This window comes from Macrosteles quadrilineatus, unplaced genomic scaffold (genome assembly GCF_028750875.1).
Source record: "Macrosteles quadrilineatus isolate MER2022 unplaced genomic scaffold, UCM_ALF_1.0 Scaffold_6__1_contigs__length_79288215, whole genome shotgun sequence".
In the NCBI taxonomy this organism is placed as follows: Eukaryota; Metazoa; Arthropoda; class Insecta; order Hemiptera; family Cicadellidae; genus Macrosteles; species Macrosteles quadrilineatus.
Window position 1 is genome coordinate 62976788 of NW_026542599.1, and position 20315 is coordinate 62997102.

At 32.9% G+C, this 20315-nt stretch overlaps 1 protein-coding gene across 1 annotated transcript in view; it reads left to right on the forward strand.

Annotated features, from left to right (window-relative positions):
• The first annotated feature begins 15436 nt into the window (after window positions 1–15436).
• LOC128997568 (dynein axonemal heavy chain 8-like) overlaps window positions 15437–20315 on the forward strand; it is a 65232-nt gene continuing 60353 nt past the window's right edge. The window contains exons 1-5 of the mRNA XM_054423207.1: window positions 15437–15667; window positions 16351–16572; window positions 17522–17623; window positions 18254–18400; window positions 18887–19161. Coding sequence (XP_054279182.1) covers window positions 15437–15667; window positions 16351–16572; window positions 17522–17623; window positions 18254–18400; window positions 18887–19161 — 977 coding nt within the window. The remainder of the gene's footprint in view (window positions 15668–16350; window positions 16573–17521; window positions 17624–18253; window positions 18401–18886; window positions 19162–20315) is intronic.

The window sequence follows — 20315 nt, forward strand, 5'->3', positions numbered from 1 at the left end:
GTTTATTTGTGCATTTTCATCTATTTTCGTCAGTAAGGTAAGCATGCTGTTATACCTATGTATGGCAATATCTTCCATTGGTAAAAATCTGTTACGTGCTCACAACTCTTTTTTTTTCAAATTACACATCTATAACTTATTGAAACCTTTTATAGGTAATAAATAATGAAAAATACAATATTTAGTAAAGGTTTTTGATCATATGCTATATAAATTTAGAGAAAACACAAAAAAATAGTAGAATAACTACTGCAAATTATGAGGTGTTTGAGAAGTTTGGTTGGTTAGGTTAGATGATTCTGTTCTAACCTAACCAAACGCAACCAAACTTCTCGAACAGCTTAAAATTCGGTTTTTGTTTTTGAGTAACTGAACTAAAACTAATCGTTAACTCATTGTTAGACAAAGTCAGTGATTCATTAACGCGGGCCGCTGCTGGCGACGCTACAGCGAACAGTGATCTCTCCCAGACAGATAAGATAAGACGGACAATAGTGCCTTCGCAAATACCTGGAAATGATTACATTCTACTAAACAAAGTACTCTGTCATTGAAAAACTATGTTTTGTACACTTATGTTCATATCAAGTTTTGGAGTTGTGGGCACTTAACAGATTTTGACCCTTTCATTTTGCTTTGATTATTATCTATAATATAAAAACCTAAAAATACACGGTAATGTCTTCTGATCCTTCTGCTCCATTAAGGGAATTTTTTTCATACCTAATTATTGTTTCATACTTATAACAGCATAGTGGATAACTCCATATTTAGTGTAAGGCGATAGCGATTAAGAGAACAGTTGATAGGTAGGTATGTTAACTTTTCAATCTTAAATTGGTAGGTACACAGTAAAATTATCCTTAAAATAAGAGACAAACAAGAAATCAAATTGAGTGTGCACAAATGTCGACAAACGTAAATCGCACATCAATATAGACTTCAGATTTTATAATAGGTTAAGAAGTTTACTTATAGCATCCAAAGTCAATTTCTTATAGTGTTACAAAAAAATAATGGTTGATTACAAAGTGATAGCAATGTTCATTCAATTCACTAGACTCATCTAATGGACTATCAAACCTTCTTACACTAGCTTTTGCAAAACCTGTAAAATGGCTAATAGAATGAACCCCAAGCAAAAGTCATCACTTTCATCAAAAGATTTAACTATCGAAAATTTTTGTAAAAACTATCTTACTAAATATGACGAATCAACTGATATAAAATCGGTATTGATCATTACTAAAGAACTAGGCCTACATAAAATTATTTATTGAGTGAATTTTAAGTTTTCATTTTAAAAATATTTTTTATAATTTAACCAGCTTTACTGGCTTGTATAGTTAATTTATGTAAAATAAAAATGGCTGGGAATTTCTGGTATTTTATATCAGAAAATAACCTGACTATCTTTAATTTATCAATGTTATCCAAAAAACAATAATATAAATCTAATAATATATATCTGACACAAGGAACCTTTACAAAACAAACTATTTATACCCAAGGTCATACATTAAATCATTAATATTAAAACTTACCACATTTACTGTCGATTGATGGTTTAAGTAATGAAATAGACGGATTACAATTATTTATTCACACTCTAATTTACTCTTTTGACTTTAATATTCACAAATAACAATAAATCATTGAACAATTTATGTGTATACATGCTGGCCATCACCATCCTAAACCAAAATTATTAACAATAAAAGGCGAAAATTCTCTATCAACCAATATTTGAATCCAAACCAATGAACCCATCAAAAATCTTTTGGAAACATAGCATTTATAAGGTTTACAAGATCTTCTTCGCTATTTTCTTATGTTGGCTGTTCTCCAACATCATCATTGGCTTTCTTGGGGTCCATTTGTTTACAGAGCACATCCAACTTATTGCAGATATCACTTTTCATCTTAACCAAGTTATTGTTCAATTTTTCTATACTGTGATTTAACTGGTTGTTAAAGAAGTATGCATATGAAACGGTTATACCGTTGGACGCATTACAGGGGAAGCAGTCCCAAAAACACAAAAGTTCATCTTGTAAGTTATGACCTGAGTCACTCACTCTTTTAGTAGGCATAAGATCAAGACAATCCACATGATATAAATTCATACAAGTAAATTTACACTGAATCTTTTTAAGTTTATCATATTTTTCACACTTATTACATTGAGTGGGTAATAGCGTTATTACGTCTTCATATAGAGACTTACACGCTTCATAACTAGCCCACATTATATTGACCAGTCAATGTATTGACTCTAGAGTTGAATGTAAAGAAAAATATCTACTTAGCTAAATTCCTGATGTAGATTTGCTTGTAAAGACAGATCTAGTCCTTAGTGTTCCACTGCACAACTTCAACTACTGATGTTTCCCCTTGTTACCTACCTTTGCAGGCTATAACCTACCTAGCAGGAACAGGTTGATTCAATGCTCTCTAGATAAAGAGGACAAAGTTCACCCTACGTTAGAGGCCTAATCTTGTACTAAAGGATTTACATGTCCAAAGCCTTGGACTTGATAAATTACAAATTGGACAAATTGGAACAGATAAATTACACAATTTGTTACGTACTGCACCATTGAAAAATTGTAAATTTAAAATAGTTTTTTTTTATCTGTGTTGTTAAGGACCGATTTAAAAAAGAAGAAAATAACATAATATTTCACAAATGAAGGTAGTTTTTACATGTATGTAAATAATAATTCAGCCCTTTTAGCGAATTTCCCTATAGGGAAGTAGCTATTACCGTAGGTGGCACGGTAAGACCTAGACCCGGGACCGATTTACTTTTTCATTTTGATGTCCCCAGAGGCCAAAAACACCATTCGTCCAAATTTTTATGTATGTATATATATTATTTTCTTGCATTTTTAGGGCTACTAATATAATAAAAATCAAAAACATATTTAACAAAGTACCCTTTTAGTAATTATTTTATTTACTAATAAAAATAAGAAAAAAAAATAAAATAATTACTAAAAGGGTACCTTGTTAAATATGTTTTTGATTTTTATGTATATATATATATATATATACGTCCGTGAACGCGATAACTTGAGTAATTTTTGTCCGATTTTGATGAAATTTGGTTTAAAGGTGTAAAGCGGGATAAACTTAAATGAGTTCGCAAACCAGCACCATGGGAACGGGGCTTTACGGGGGGTTTTATGGGGTAAAAATTGGTTTTTCTCACTTTTGACCCTCAAAACACAAAATTTCCCAATTTCTCTTTAGACCTTTTTAAAGAGCTTAAAAAACCAAATAATTTAGTATATAAAAGTATTTTTGTTTGATTTTTAGTAACGGAGAAAATTAAAAAATTGTAAATTTAAAATTCCCGTGTTATTCTTATGGAGAATATTGTTAAATGTTGTAATTTGCTTGTTTATGGATATATTTTGATCAAACTTGGCAAATTTATTTATTTTGTACTAAGCTATCAATATTTTACTCAAAAACACACTTTATTAGTTTCCTTGTAGCAGCAAACCTAGGTACTCGTTAAACCTAATTTCAGACAAATGGAAATTCGCTTAGTCGGCAGGTTTGCTGCGGCGGGGGTATTTAATATTGTTTTGATACTTCTTAAAAATTTCCTCTTAAATTATTTGTTTAACATAATTTTATTGATTGTAGTATACTACATAATTTACTTGATGAAAAACTTTCCATTACGGCCAGTTAGTTTTAAAATAAAAATGTAAAAAAGATTAATTTGAATTTGATAAATAAAACTAAGGAATCCCCTTAATTAAAAATTGATTTTTTTGTGTAACTTTCAAAACGCAAACTTGAATCATCCAATACCAAAAAAGATGGCTAAACTAGTGTTTTAATTACGCTAATTTACAGAATTATAACCTGTTTCCGATTTGTTGGAGTTTTTAAATGGCCTTTCCCCATATGAAAATGTTATAAAACATGGAAACCCCCATATATATTTATGTGTTTCCAGTTATGTTTCAAAATAGTGTGGTATCAATTTTTTAGTCGCTTATAGACCTTTTTTTACAGTGCACAAATTGTTTTAGTAATAAATGCCTTAAGTTCTCATAGGATTTAAAAAAAAGGAAAAAATGTTTGATAGCAAAGCCATGTTTTATCACATACAGTACCACATTTTTATACGGATAATGCATTTTGGCTAAGTAAGCAGTAAATCATAAAGGCTTTAGCATTTGCAAACTTTTATTTTGTGTGTACAAATTTACAGCTGATCATTTGTCATTGAAGATACTATTATGATGCAATACAATTTCAATTGTTTTTAATTTTCATTTGAAAATGGCACTTGATAAAATGAACTTTTTGTTTTATGCAAAATAATATCTATTGTGTAGCCAACTTACATATCAACAACATTGTTTATGATGAATGATGGTAAGATATTTTTTTAGAATAATACCATAATACGTAAAGACCCAACATTGATTCAGTACAAAACTTGAACTCATTTTTTCCTAGAATGTAATGGTACATATTTAAATAATAGGTAGATTAGTCAAAAGAATGCATAGTATACTTTCAATAATTATTATTTCATTGATAATGGTATATGGTATAGGTCAACACAAATAACCTCAAAATTCTTGTCTTTTATTACTTTTTATTGGAATTTGTTATTTAGACCATGCATTTTGAGCTCTCTACAGATATTTCTGCATGAAACTAAACCTCCATTTAAAAATATGTACCCAAGCATTACAAACAAGTTGGCGTAGAACTGTACCTGATTTGGAGTACAATTTAAGAATTACTGCGTTAGGGTCTACCAGTGGCATAATCGAAGGCCAATCTGTCTAAAGTATTGTGTCTCCTGCTCGCTGCTTTTGCTGTCTCGGAGAAGACACTGTATAGTAAGGGTTAGAATCCTGTCTAGTTTGGAACTCCTGAGGAGATCATCTGCCTATACCAGAGCTAGATTGGGAGGCCCATCTAAAATAAATGATTGATAGTTTGGGCGGGAGTAAGCGGGATGAGTTGTACCGGTATCTAAAAATTATACATTGTAGTCTTGTAAGTGACTAAGGCCGCCATTAAACAGAGCTGTTAATTAGCCCATACAGCCAATGGCAACTAAGGGACCTACAGTTTATAGTGGAATCCGAACCACATTTTTCCTGGTAATTAAGTTGGTCTAATTATCAGGATAGTACTGCGGATAGTTGTAGTACACACTAGTAGGGACATTAATCCACACCAGGGAGTGTTGCATCCACAGTGCATGCCTATAAATATCCACAGGCATAATAAAATAAATCAATAATACATAGGTACTCGTATGGTAAATATTAGTTTTTTTTTTTTTTAGTTTACCTAAGTAAGCACATAGGCTAACTTGTTCTAATTTATAGTGATTAGATGATCTGCGTGGATTTTAATGAATTCTTGTAATACATAAGAACTAATAGGTGCATTCTTTTTAAATTCAAACAACTCTTCAGTTAATCATATCTAAATAGCTTATGAATATCATGTCTAATAAAAGTATAAAATCTCTTCCTTAAAAATATATTTCTACATATCAACAAAAGAATTTTACATTTACCAAGAGTGGAGTACATTTTCCTTAATTTTTTATTTTCCTTGTTTTTACACAACTCTAGATAAGAAGAGTGACCAAGATCAGGAGCAAAGGACTGAAACAGTCCCATATGAGAAAACAGAAACTATTCCTTCAGACAGGACTGAAGGTTCCATGCCCGATGCCAATGTTGAAGAAAGGCCGTACAGCAACTTGTCCAAACGCTCCCCAAAAAGAACATCCACATTGGTTCTATCAAATCAATCAAGTCAGCACAAAGATGATTTAACATCTCAACAAAAGGAAACGGTCAAGGCAAAACTGGTAAGAATAAATTATTGTTAAGTTATGTTATTCACTTCTTTATCAAAGGTCAACTATAATACACCTTAAATAATTACACTTAAAGAAATCAAGTACCCTTTGCTGCTAAATAGTTTTAATTTGTGTTCAATTGATTTTAAGAGAAAATCTCAAGATATTTTTTAAAGAGATCATCTTAATATTTAAATTATTTAGATATAAGTTTGTTTAATTTAAAACTAAATCTTTTTAATATTAACATTTAATTTTTGTTTTTTTGTTTTTCCCATAAAGTATAATTTAAAACTTATGTAAAACATATGTACTGTACTCCCAGAGTGTCTATTCTACCCATCTCTTTAATTTCATAAGAATTCCGTAATCAAATGCCACTGCCCCTGTTGTTGGGGTATCAACGTCAGTGGATTGGTATTCCAAACCATTTTTGTAGCAGGTGTTTAAATTCAAGTAACTGTATAGGTTTGGGATCTGTCATTTGTCTTTGAGGCCGAAACAAATACTATGAGTTAGCCTATTTGAGCAGTTATTTTCTTTTAAATAAATATTTAGTCAGTATGGTACATGTTATTGTATCTACTGAGTGTAAAAATATATACTGAGTGTATAATATGTGTATAATGCACTTAAAAATAATTACACTCATAGGAATACATGAGTGAAAATTTAAAAACGTACGTTTTCAGGAAAAGCACTTTGCAAATTTTTTCCCCCTTTTTTCATTTTATTATTTTTTTTATTTCATTAGCATTTTAAGTTTCATAAAATGTCCATGGTAACGCAATATCCTTGGTAGTTTTTTTTAAAAAGAGCATCTTTAGTGGAAAAACACAAAATCCTGTCACGACCATAACAGACGTTTAAATGAATATTAAAAATAGTTAATATTATTTTTATAACTATGTTTTGCTATAAACTAATTTACTTTTATGACCATTATACAATAAATACCCCCGCCGCAGCAAACCTGCAGACTAAGCGAATTTCCATTTGACTGATTTGATTTACACTAAAATGTCTACTTAAAAATATAACATTTATTCCCAATTTAAATAGAATTAGTTTAACAAGTACTTATGTTTGCTGCATCAGGGAGGGTAAAACTGTTTTTTTGTAAAATGTTAATAGTTAGTAAGAAATAAAAACGTTTTCCAAATTTGATCAAAATATGTTCATAAACAAGCAAACTTCAACAGTTTACTTATTCTCCATAAGAATAACATGGGAATTTTAAATTTACAATTTTTTTGAATTTTCTCCGTAACCATTAGGCGCATAATAACGCTTCAATATACTAAATTATTTGTTTTTTTAAGCTCTACAAAATGGTTTGGAAAGAAATTGTTAAATTTTATGTTTTTTTGGTCAAAAATGGGAAAAACCTATTTTTACCCCATAAAACCCCCCGTAAACCCCCGTTCCCATGGTCCGATCATGCTGGATCGCGAACTCGTTCCAATAAACGTAGGTTTACACGTTTGTACCAAATTTCATCAAAATCGGATCATTTTTGCTCGAGTTATCGTGCTAACGGACACATATATATATATATAAATATATATATAAATATATATATAAATATATATATAAATATATATATAAATATATATATAAATATATATATAAATATATATATATATATATATATGAATTTGAACGGATGGTGTTTTTGGCCTCTAGGGACCTCAAAACGAAAAAAAAAATCGGTCCCGCGTCCAGGTCTTACCATGAGTACTACGGTAATAGCTTATTCCCTATATGGGAAATTCGCTAATATTCCCTATATGGGAAATTCGCTAAAAGGTCACTTAGCTTTTGGCATATTTGGTCTTTCTAGAAAAAAATAAAAAAACTCAAAAAATTGAAAAAGGCCAATAAAATCTTTTTAAGTTTGTATAACTCCGAAAAAAACTTACCTGAGACCCGAAAAATCGTTATGTTTTATATAGAGGTGTGCTTCTTTTGTGTATAAAACATTGAAATATGACGATATTTTAATTTTTGAAATTTGTTTGATAGAAATCATAAACGTGATGGTCAGGGACAAGCGGTACGGTCGTGAATTTTCTGAAATAATCTAAATCTTTCTTAACAACCTTTCAATTATACTGTTAGTTATAATACAAATATGTGTTTCAATTGAACTAAACTGTTCAATTTACAATTATATTAAAGTTATTGTCACGACCAAGCACACTATAATCCATAAGGCTGGATTGGTCGTGAAAAAACCTGCGATGGTCGTGAAACTTTGGTCGTGAAATTACGTGTTATTTGGCTCTGTTCTGGCGGTAGCCATGCACCTCATGTTCGAGGATATAAAGTGGACTTCTAGATTAATCTAGCAATTGAAATATCTTATAAACAAAAATTAACACCATGTCTGCTTCATCGAATGACTACGTACGGTCATGGACACACCAATATTACAAAAAACACAACATTTCCTTTATTAATCTTGCAATTCCTCCTTTTAACTCGAAACGACCGCCACTACAATCCTGACGTACAACCTGAAATAGTCTCTAAAACCAACTGACTCCATCGATGCCAGGCTTGCCACTGTTGTGCTCCAAAGTAGAAAATTTTTCCCAAATGGTCGTGACGCCAAATCGAGGGACAGACTTATTTTGTCATGGTAGTCAGTTTGCAATGACAATAAAATTATAATATGCTCCTTTTTTGTAAGTTTAATAACCATTGATGACATAAAAATATGGCTTTATATATTTCGGCATGAATAATTAGTCTAAAAACAGCGTGAAAGTTGGAAAATCTACCCTAGGGACACGTCATGGTCGTGAATTTTGAGACTTTAAAAATACGAAAAAAATACCTAGAACCTATTTAAAACCAAATAAATGTGTGTAACATGTTGCCCTCGTCCCAAAAAATATTAAAACACATAATAATTAACTACAAATCCAGTATCTACGAAGTAAAAGGCCAGGGACATGAAAACGTACGTTTTTAAATTTTCACTCACATACATAAGATGGTGAGTGTGACCGATCACAATCTCATATAGGCCTATAAAAAAGTTTTGTATAAAAAAATGTAAATTCAAATTCTGTAAATTCAATCCAATGTACTGAGTTAGATTAAGGAACTGTGACACTATTTATTGTATTGCTGTACATGAAACAAATAAAGAAATTTTGAATTGAATAGGCCTAGATATTATTGATTTTGTGAATAAACAATCCAAAATGCACAAAATGCCAGAGACTTTTATAAATGTGTTAGGCACTTCAGAAGTGGATATACAGCAAATGCATTTGGCATTAAGGACAAAGAGGGCAATATTTTAGGAAGTGACCAACAGATGGAGAGAGCACTTTGAGGAGTTACTAAATGGGGAAGAAATTGACAATAATGAAGAAATCCCCATATACCATGATGTACAACCTCTTGTTGAGAATCCAAGTATTGAAGAAGTAGAACAAGCATTAAATTCCTTAAAGGATAACAAATCTCCTGGAGAAGATGGTATAGTAGCAGAATTATTTAAAAAAGGTGGTAGGACTACACTAGAAAAACTCCATGATATAATATGTAGAGTATGGAACGAAGAAAAAATGCCAAAAACATGGAAAGAATCTATAATAGTGCCAATATATAAAATACCCCCGCCGCAGCAAACCTGCAGACTAAGCGAATTTCCATTGACCTGATTGGATTTACACTAAAATGCCTCCATAAAAATAGCACATTTATTTCCTATTTAAATAGAATTAGTTTAACAAGTACCTTAGGTTTGCTGCAACAGGGAGGGTAAAAAATATTTTTTTATAAAATGATAATAGTTTAGTAAGAAATAAAAGTATTTTCCAAAATCGATCAAAATATGTTCATAAACAAGCAAACTGCAACAGTCGACTTATTCTCCATAAGAATAACATGGGAATTTTAAAATTACAATTTTTTTGAATTTTCTCCGTAACAATTAGGCGCATAATAACGCTTCAATATAATAAATTATTTGTTTTTTTAAGCTCTACAAAATGGTTTAAAAAGAAATTGTAAAATTTTGTGTTTTTAGGGGCAAAAATGGGAAAAACCTATTTTTACCCCATAAAACCCCCCATAAACCCCCGTTCCCATAGTCCGATCATGCTGGTTCGCGAACTCATTCAAGTTTATCCCGCCTTACACCTTCAAACCAAATTTTATCAAAATCGGACAAAAATTACTCAAGTTATCGTGCGGATGGACACATATATATATATATATATATATATATCTCTATATATAGATATATAAAAATTTGAACGAATGGTGTTTTTGGCCTCTGGGGACATCAAAATGAAAAAGTAAATCGGTCCCGGGCTTAGGTCTTACCATGAGACCTACGGTAATAGCTACTTCCCTATAGGGAAATTCGCTAAAAGGAGACAAAGGAATATGTGGAAATTACAGAGGAATATCTTTGCTCAGTCATGGATATAAAGTTTTATCAAAGATTATTCAAAAGCGACTCGAGGAATACACAAGTAGTATAATAGAGGATCACCAGGCAGGATTTGTAAAAGGGAGATCAACAATGGACCAGATTCACATACTTAAACAAGTTATTAGTAAGCACTGGGAATACAATAAAGAAGTACATGGGCTTTTCATTGATTTTTCGAAGGCCTATGATAGCCTTGACAGGGGAAGAATATATCAGCAGATGGAAAAGTTTGGGATCCCCAGAAAACTAATAAAACTAGTAGAAAAGTCCTTGAATGAATCAAAATGCAAAGTAAAAATAGATGGAGAGTTATCAGAAAGCTTTGAAGTAAGAACAGGCGTAAGGCAAGGTGATGGAATGTCACCTATACTATTTAACATAGCCTTAGAAGAAGCCCTCCAACAAGTAAGACAAACAAATATAGGTTTAGAAATGGGAACAAAAATAAACATCCTAGCTTTTGCGGACGATGTAGTAATTCTGTCCAAAAACAGAAATGACCTAGAGGAGCTAACCAGACTGTTCATAAAAAAATCAGAAAAAATGGGCCTAAAGATTAATGATGAGAAGACAAAATATATACACTTCACGAGACAGCCAAATGAAGTGAGGACAAATGAAATTAGTATAGATGGACATACTTTTGAAGTTGTTGAACAATTTAAATATCTAGGGGTAATTATATCAAACAGCAATAGTGAAGAAATGGAAATAAATTATAGGATTGCTCAGGCCAATAAATGTATGTATTCTTGTAAGAAATTGTTGACTTCAAAGATTCTCTCACATAAAACAAAAATAAAAATATATCGTATTATAATTCGACCAGTATTAACATATGGAGCTGAAACTTGGATTTTAAATAAAAAAGAAGAAAACAAAATGATTGTTTTTGAAAACAAAATTTTAAGAATGATATATGGACCAATACAAGAAAATGGAGAATGGAGAAAAATGCATAATAGGGAGATAAGGAATATGTACAATGATTATGATGTAGTAGCACACGTGAAAGCAAGGAGAATAAGGTGGGCAGGACACGCACTACGGAGAGAACGAGGTTCACTACTAAAAGAAGCAAGTATAGGAAAGCCAGAAGGGAAACGACCATTAGGAAGGCCCAAGAAGAGATGGTGGGATAGTGTTTCCAAGGACGTCAGAGAAGTGGGGGCAGAAGTGGAAGAGGCAGAAGATCGAGAGAGATGGAAAGCAGTTGTTGGTGCGGCCAAATCCCGCCTTGGGCATAAATGGCCATGGGAGTGAGTAGAGTGAGTGAGTGAATAAACAATCCACATGTAAATACATTATGGGTTAATACACATACATTCTGCCAATTCTCTTAATGAACACTACCCTATGGGAAAGCTTAACTCCATAACTGAGATAAAGCAGCAACTTGGATTCGAGAGCTAGAAATTTGGCTTTTAATGTCAAGATTATTGTTTCTGCTAAAATTTTTCACTTAGATTGAACCGACTTGGTCAATCGTCCATACATATTTGATCTTAATGGTGACTGGCACAATATGCTTAATGGTGTTTGTTTTGATTTCAGAACAAAATGAAGGCAGCACGATTGGAAAGAGGAGGAAGGATTCATGGCATTTTCAGAACTGTTATTGAAATGGTCGCGTTTTATCTAGCTGAGGACCCATCCTTTGTTGAGGAAGGAATTCTTGATTCTGATCATCATTTGACAATAATGGATAACTTCTTTTCCCTCGGAGGACCGCAAGCAATTTTATTCAACTGTGCAGAACGACTCCCCCCTCCTCAAGGTATAATGACAAATTAAAAATTTAAGATTGAATAACAATATAAGGCTGGCTTATATAAAACAAAACTCATTAATAAGACAAAATACCTCTCTAGAAAAAACTCAGAATGTTATGTCTTTTCCTCCTCGTAAGTTGATTGCTCTAGCTGCTATCAAATTATTATGTCTAGCTAAAGAGTGTGACTCTAGCCACAAGACTTTGCAGATATCTAAAATTATAAATAGATTGAAATCCAACCCATCCATTTATATCATGTTTTACACTTTCTTTTATAGTTCCATTTGCCCTGAAAGTAGGCACCTCTAGGCAATTAGATTTAAAATTGACAACGTTACTATTAATGAATAACATAGTTAAACACTATGTACAACAATACTTGACACTATTTATTGTAACGTTTTGTTTTTGTACCTGCTATAAATAAAGATAATTGGAATTTGAATACAATATAAATGTTGGTAACGATGTAACATGTTTTACAGAAAGTGGGCGCTTCTTTACTGGATCAGCGAAAGATAAACTGATGAAGCGAGTAATTGTGTCTGACTGCTCAGACATTGATCTCGCTGGAACAACTGTGCTTGTGTACAGGTTGTCTGAGAACAGAAGTTCTGCTGAAGTAAGTTACAAACTGGATTAGCACAACTAATCATATCCATTATTTAAGAGTGGTAGGTAAACTATAGGATATATATGTTTTCTCATATCAATCATCAAGAAGATAAAAGTTCCAATTTTTTGCCCACTCGGTAAGCGCCTCATTAAACTATTTTAGATTTGGACGAGAAATTGGCTACAGCTGGTCCATGCAGAGGGGATGTATACTACAGTGTACAAACACAAAGTTAATGATTCAACCTGTGATTTAGGAGTTGCTGTACTCAGCTTTCCAAGTGGATGAAGACAACCCAGCCATTGTGGGATCTGTCTTCCTCATCCATGACTTGGTCACGCAGCCTCAGTTAGTCCGCAGTTCTGCGTGGGGCGACATGAACAAATCTGTCAATGGACCAGCTGACAGGAATAACTTCCTCAACGATTTTTCTGGATATGTCAACTTTTTGAAAAGTAAGGAAAAACACATCCAGTTGGTTAGCTAGATTTGTTATTGATTTTTAAAAGAGTAGAAGATTGGACTTAGTAAACTACAGTTTGGTGGGAATATAAAATTACAATAAATTTGTGGTAGCTTTCAAAACTAATTTAAAATCTTGCTTGCATCCCATTGAGAACTTCATACTACTGTGCTGTCACCATGTTGAATAATTGTTAATTATGTGGGATTAATGGTTCTGACAGTTAACGTAAGCTGTAGCTGTAAGAGTGGCCTAGTAACAAAACTGAGTTCATTAAATAATTTCAGATGGGAAAATTTCTATAGCTTAATTAAGTTTAACTATATAATAGGGCAGATCCATATGTGTTTCACACTCAAATTTCACTACTTATTCATAAAGCTGTTTTCATGTAAAATTTACCCTTCAGTGACCAAAACTGACTTGGACGGAGCAGTGAAGTTTGAATCGGATCTGACACTATTTGAAAGGCTCAAAGAACCAGAAATGTTGATGAAGCAAGTAACTGATTTGAATGTCATTATCCGAGTTGAGACTATTGTTCGAGCTTGGATGAAAAAAATTGAATGGGTAATATAGAAACTTGTTTATTAAAAATATTTTTATTCAAGTCGTGTAAGCTAATACCTCGGTCCCTTGCATGAAGGACTTTGGCCGCTATATCATTCATTCACATTTTAATGCTGCCATTATCTTTTATAAAAACACTTTTCATTCTAATGCTTTATTGGGTTATTTTATAAACTGATTTTCTTTATATAATGGGTAAGTCCAATATCAAAAGAGACTAATAAAAATAGGTTAAATGTTTACTAGTAAATAAAATATTGTGTACTAAACATTATTGGAAACTTTTAAGAGAATTTTGTATAAGAGATCGGTAGCAAGCTTTCATTGGTTGAGTGAAGCAAATAAATGTTCACTAATGTACCTATATTGTGGATAAGATTACCTGGGACCATGGACTGTCCACAAACAAAGAAATTGTCCACTAGCGTACATGTTGCTTGAATTCGAGCAATTGCAATGTATTACAGGAGTTATTTCAAAACGAATAACAGTCATATTTAGGCTACAATGAGTTTAAAAGCGTCAACTCAAAGATTACCGGTTTGTAACTCAGACCATGTTTATCTTCGTTATTGATAAACCTAAAGCATTCCGGCTGGTTTTCTCCTTCTCTAAATGCCTCGCTGTACAGGCAACACAGGTCATTGATAGAGGCCCAACCGGCCAATTGAGAACGAAAAGTCGTTTTGGGGTAGTGTTAGGGCGCATTTGTAACCTAATAGTTGAGATTGTCCAGAGTCAGGTGCTGACTGTGATGAGTTAAGCCTAATACGCGCCACTGTCTATGTTTCGTTTTCGTCGCGTCGGAGGCATTTAAAAGAAAAAACAACAAATAAACAAATTATAGGTACACAAAACAACGATAAATGCATAAATTTAAGTTAGAATCATGCTAACACGATCCGTCATAGTGACACAAAACAACCATAAATACACAAATTTAAGATAAAACCATACTAACACGATCCGTCTTGGGGGTTATGTTTACACAAACTCAAATAGTAAACAAATTTACTCAATGCGTTTCATTGAATTGAAAAATAAATAACAGCAATTAAATTATACAGCTGATCAAAATGTAAACAATTATGTTCTTCTGATAACATGGGAACTTTCAAAGCCACTGGGGCAGAACACAAGGGACTTTTTTCAAAAATGTAAGGCCAGTTTGCAAATCTACTCGACACGCTCTTTCCAATGAGCCGTCAATGGATAAAATTGGTTAAGAAATGGCGGAGGAGTTCAACCGACAAAGTTTCATGTAGCTATATCATAATTATATAGATTTCAATGACTGATTTTAATTTTAAACTGTCGTAAATTTGGTTGTTTTCTTAAATTACTTTGCAATTAAACTAAGTGAGAGTACTTAGGGAGGAATATAGTTTTAAAGAGTGTATGCATAGGTACCTGTGGTAAAATCCAAATGAACAACACTTCCCATCACGATGTTCCATATTTAAAAAAATAAGGTTATGTATAGTGTTTAGTAATTCATTGGTTTTTCACAGTTTTTTCTAAAAAGGAAACACTTCAAACTACGTTCTTGTTATTTATTACCTAACATTGAAATAATATTTGTTACCGGTAATAGATAGTACATCAATCGATAGCCAATTGTATATCTGGGTTTGAAACGATCTCCCTTGCGCTTGGAATCAAAACAGCAACCTTGTGATTTGAAAATGAGCACTATGTTTATGATGTTAATAATCTACAACCTATTTATCTGTGGCTGTCTGCGGCAGGTTTTAACACAGAGTAAGCAGTTGCGCAGTGAGAGACCTGATGTGGCGCCAGAAGCAGAGTTGGTTCATTGGCGCAGACTCTTGGCAAAGTTTGCCAGTATCTTGGAACACAGCAGGGCGCCGGAATGTGTAACTTACATCACCTTTCTACTGCAAGCTGAGTCTAAAGTGATCAAGGTAAGATGTTTGCTCGGTGGTTCGTAACCAGGAAGGCTGCAAGCAAACATTTGGTTAGTCTTCAGAACTAAAATTATAACCTTGTTGGCACAGACCAGTGGCTAGGTTTAGAATTTGAGAAAAAGAGATTTAATTGACAGTATATGTCTTTTTCAAATTGTATCATCAGAAGAAAAGCCACTCACTAATACCACTGGCCATTACGTGGAGCCACTGGGGTTGCTGTCACTCATGAGTGACTAAGTGTGTAAGACATTAGGGGAAGGTAAGAATAACTATCTTTAAAAGTACTTTGAAATACATCTCAATCACAAACATCATTGAATCCATAAATAAAGGGAAACTAATGTATTGAGTACACTATTGTCGGTTTTGATCCCAAACTAATAGGCTAATGAGGAAAAAATATTACTTATTGATACTATGTTTGTTGATTGGTACTACAGTTTGTCACTGTGACCAGAAAATCTCATATTAGGAGATCATAATAATAAAAATTGTCCATTGTGTTGTCTATTGACCGTTTGACTTGAACCACAGTGTCTATCCTAAATCTTATCATCCGCTGCTACCTTTTGATACTATTCATACTTTTAATTAATTATTAATTTTGGACTCACAATCAATTCATGTCAAATATTTTATTCAGCGACAAAGTTCAACTCAACTTATTTTCTCTACAGAAATGGAAGTTTTTTGACAACTGGGTGACGTTCAGTGAGGCAGAGGCTTCCGACAATGTCAAGTACCTGTACGCTCTACAGCAATACTTGGAGCCACTCTATAGAATGTCCCCGGAGGAGATGACCAAGTATCTACCCAGTCTGTTGTACTCCATCCGCATGACTTACGCAATGTCAAGGTTCTTCAACACAGCTGAGCGAATCACCACAATGTTGGTCAAGGTGAGGGAGAAGTGTGATTTTTTACATTGCTAATCCTCAGTAATTGATTATATTCTTTACTACAATTCTTTCCTATAAACAGTTAAATTACTGTCCAACTGTTAAGGCACAGAGAAGTAAAAAACATAATACATTCAATGGTACACCAAAGTGGGGTCTAGCAACAGTTGTTGGTGTCAAGAGGAAATTCTATTCGTCGTCCCCTTCCACTTTCCTTTCCCCCCTACCCTGTGTGCTACAACTGCTGTACAAATATGCCATGTGTCCCATAAGCTTGTATCCTTTGTATCTTGCTTCTCTGTGGTTCAGGTTATATTATAAAGGAAAGCCAAATGGCTGAGTATGAATTTTTTTAAGGCGAAGACTTGGCTAGCCTTTACAGTAGACCTGACAAAGCTGATACAGTTGTGGTGTTAAAGCTTCAGTGTGCCCTTGTGGGCTTTCAATAAATGATCCGAACTAATGAAACAGCTGATCTTAGTCAGTAACAAAGCTGCACAAGGTATCTCCCTCCATTATTCACTCAAACTTCACTCATATTTGGGTTAAAATAAAATACACACATAGATGGTGTTTACATCTCAATTGATAATGATAATGATGGGGAAGCAAAGCGAGACAAAGGATTCCCAGATGACGGGTATGTTTCTGAACGTAAGTTCTGTGGAAGTGTTCCAGTCCAGTCCCCCACAGCTTGTAAGAGTTTAGTGCGATCAAGTCCCACACTGTTCCTATCAGGGTTTGTCAATTATGCATTTTACTAAGTTTAAGGTAAAAAACAAAGCAAAAAATCAACATGTGCTTAAAGTTTGTAATACAATTTATACTACCGTTATGTTTTTTTACCTTTGGATCAAATATTTAAACTACATTTAATTGAATAGGAAAAATAAAAATTGGCAATCAATACTAGCTGGTCAGCTTATTTTTTATAAGAATAATTTTTCAGGTTACCAATCAAATGTTGAATACGTGTCTGTTGTATTTAACTGAAAATAACACAAAGACGGTTTGGCAGCAGAAAAAAAGCGATGTTATCAGAAAGATGTGTGTAAGTATTTGCCGGATAACCCTAGATTTATTTTTTTAACTCAACGATACTTTTAACAAGCTTTTCCTCATTTTTCGAACACAACACACCATCTTGTAAAAATACTGTTTGTAGGCAAACATATATGCCAACTCATGTACGTAAAAAGCCACAAAATCACATTTGTTATAAAAAGATTAGAAGGAAATGTAATTGTAAACATATTACTTTGAATGGAGTTTGAAATAAGCAAATTTAAGTATATATTTATTCTTTAAACATCTTAGGTTGTCATGTCCCATGGACTTTCAACGTAATGCAAGTGAAACTTACGTCAGAGTCATTGTGGAAGATTTTAGCAAGACTTTTTCCCTCACACTTTTACTCAAGCATTTACCTATGTTATAATATCTTTCAAAACCCACTGCCCCTGTGAATTACATAAAGGTTTAACAAGGGTTTAAATCCTTTAATTTAAACGCTGTCAACTTTAGCAGACACTTCATTTTAACTTTCTTTTTGTACGCTAGTATTTTTGAGCGTCACCTCTCACAACACTTAAGTTTGTTGGCAAATTTGTTTGTACACATTCAACGTAATATTAAGCTTTTTTACAAAAATACTGTTAAAATTAAGTATTTTATTTCATAGGTTTGCCTGAGGCTTTACAAGAGGTACCGTGATGTGTATTTTGAAACCAAATTCAGAATTGAAGAAGATGAAGATGAAACAAACTTGGAAGCTTCAGAAATGTTTGTTTTTGGGAAGTTCAAAACTTTTAAAACTCGGCTGTACAAGGTGAGGTTTGGTTTTCTTGAACCCAGGCAAGCCAGTAAGCCTATTTCTTTGAGGCGTAGCTAAATCTCATGTCTTTTAAGTGATTCTGAAAATATCATACACATCACTGGAAGAAGTTTTTCACTAAAGTAGGTTTTCAAATTTAAAATTTTATGGACACAAGGTTTAGTCTAATAATCACACCTGAAGCCTAAAAAAACAAATGAATTTGTTAAAAACACAACTTATTAATAATTGAATTGTGGTCTTTTAATTCAGTAAAATAGAGCCCAAATAGAATGAGAACTTATTTCTTAGTCAGTTCTTTTAAAGATTGGTATAATTTTTTACCAATATTTGTATTATAAACATTTTGTGTGTAAATATAGTGTTTTCATAGCATTTTTTTCAAGAGGACAATAAATGTTTGGAAAATTGATTGTGTTATAACATTTTTACTCTATAAATTAAAATTGTTGATAACAATTTGATTTTTTGTTTCTATAGCTGAGAGATGTCCTAAAAACTGCCCTTCTGTACTCCATACTAGAAAACTCTAAACTGGAAGGGATCGAACTACATTCGGCCAAGTTCAAAACCATCTTTCAAATAATATCTACCAAGCCCTACGATGCTCTGAACCACCGCAAGCCTGATTTTGATAAAGACTACGACATATTCAAAAGTTCAATAAGTAAAGCTGAAGTGGACCTGAGACATTTCAAAGAGAATAGTTTGTCTGCTTGTCCAGATCTTCTTAACCGCTTGCTTTTGATGAAAAGGTAATAATTATTTTTTGCGGTTTGGTGAAAATAGCTGAGTGATTAAGATTGTTCGCCTGATAAAGACTGGTTCAACAATGTAAAAGTCAGATTTTAAAAAGCATGTAAAGAGTGATCTTGGCTTAGACAGCTTAGTTGGAGTCAGTAACAAAGTTACACAATAGTCCAGGCGCTGAGGGGGTTTGAGCATGCATAAAAGTGTAACGAAATTTGACTTTTGATTGTTGCTATGGGTACCTAGTAGATGAAGAAAATCGATGTTGTCGCATTTCTAGGTGGTTAATAACATGGGGGGGAGGGGGTCAAGTTGGGGGGCCGCCCGGGGGGCCGCCGCGCACAAAATAGCTTATATCTCAAGAACCAAAAGTCATATGAATACGTTAGACATGTCAAACTGTGCAGAAAAATGCATTCTACAAAGAGATTATGTAGTAGTTTCACGGAAATTGACAAAAAGTTACTAAAAAATATATTTTTTTAAATTTACGATAAGTATAATCAGGAGTATAATGGTTTTTGTTGTTGTTTAGAACCAATAATTTTTAATTGACAACTTTTGAGAGTAGTACACAATAGATAAATAGTATTTCTATATAATGATACTATTGCGGTACATAACTTAACAGCTATACAATTCTCAGATCCAATAAACATAACACAAACAAAGGCGCAAAACGCGTCGCGGTCATTGTTCCTGCTGCCGTAACTATTAATGGCGAGTACATTTCAAGCTGAGACTTATATTATACTTTTAGAAAGGTGGAGATTCTGAGGATTCATTTTCATATATATAAAATAGTATTGAGCGACTATTATGTAGCGAGAAATATAGTTTGTAAAAGAAGAGAGTTCAAAACATATTTTGGTAGTTGAACGTTTCCATCAACATCTGAAACTGCAATAAATTCCCTACAATTTATATATCTCCGAATCTGAGGTTGGTTATAACAATTTTGTGTAGTTTTGAAAAGGTCATAAAAATTATGTTTTCGTAAAAAATGTTAACATTTCACATTCTGACGTTAGTCAGGAAATTTAGATTTCAACTACATTTAACTATATATTTTTAGAAAGAGCTTTTACTCTTAAATTATGCAGTGTAACCAGTGTAAGCTAGGAATACAATGGAAACTCCATGTACAGTATCTAAACTT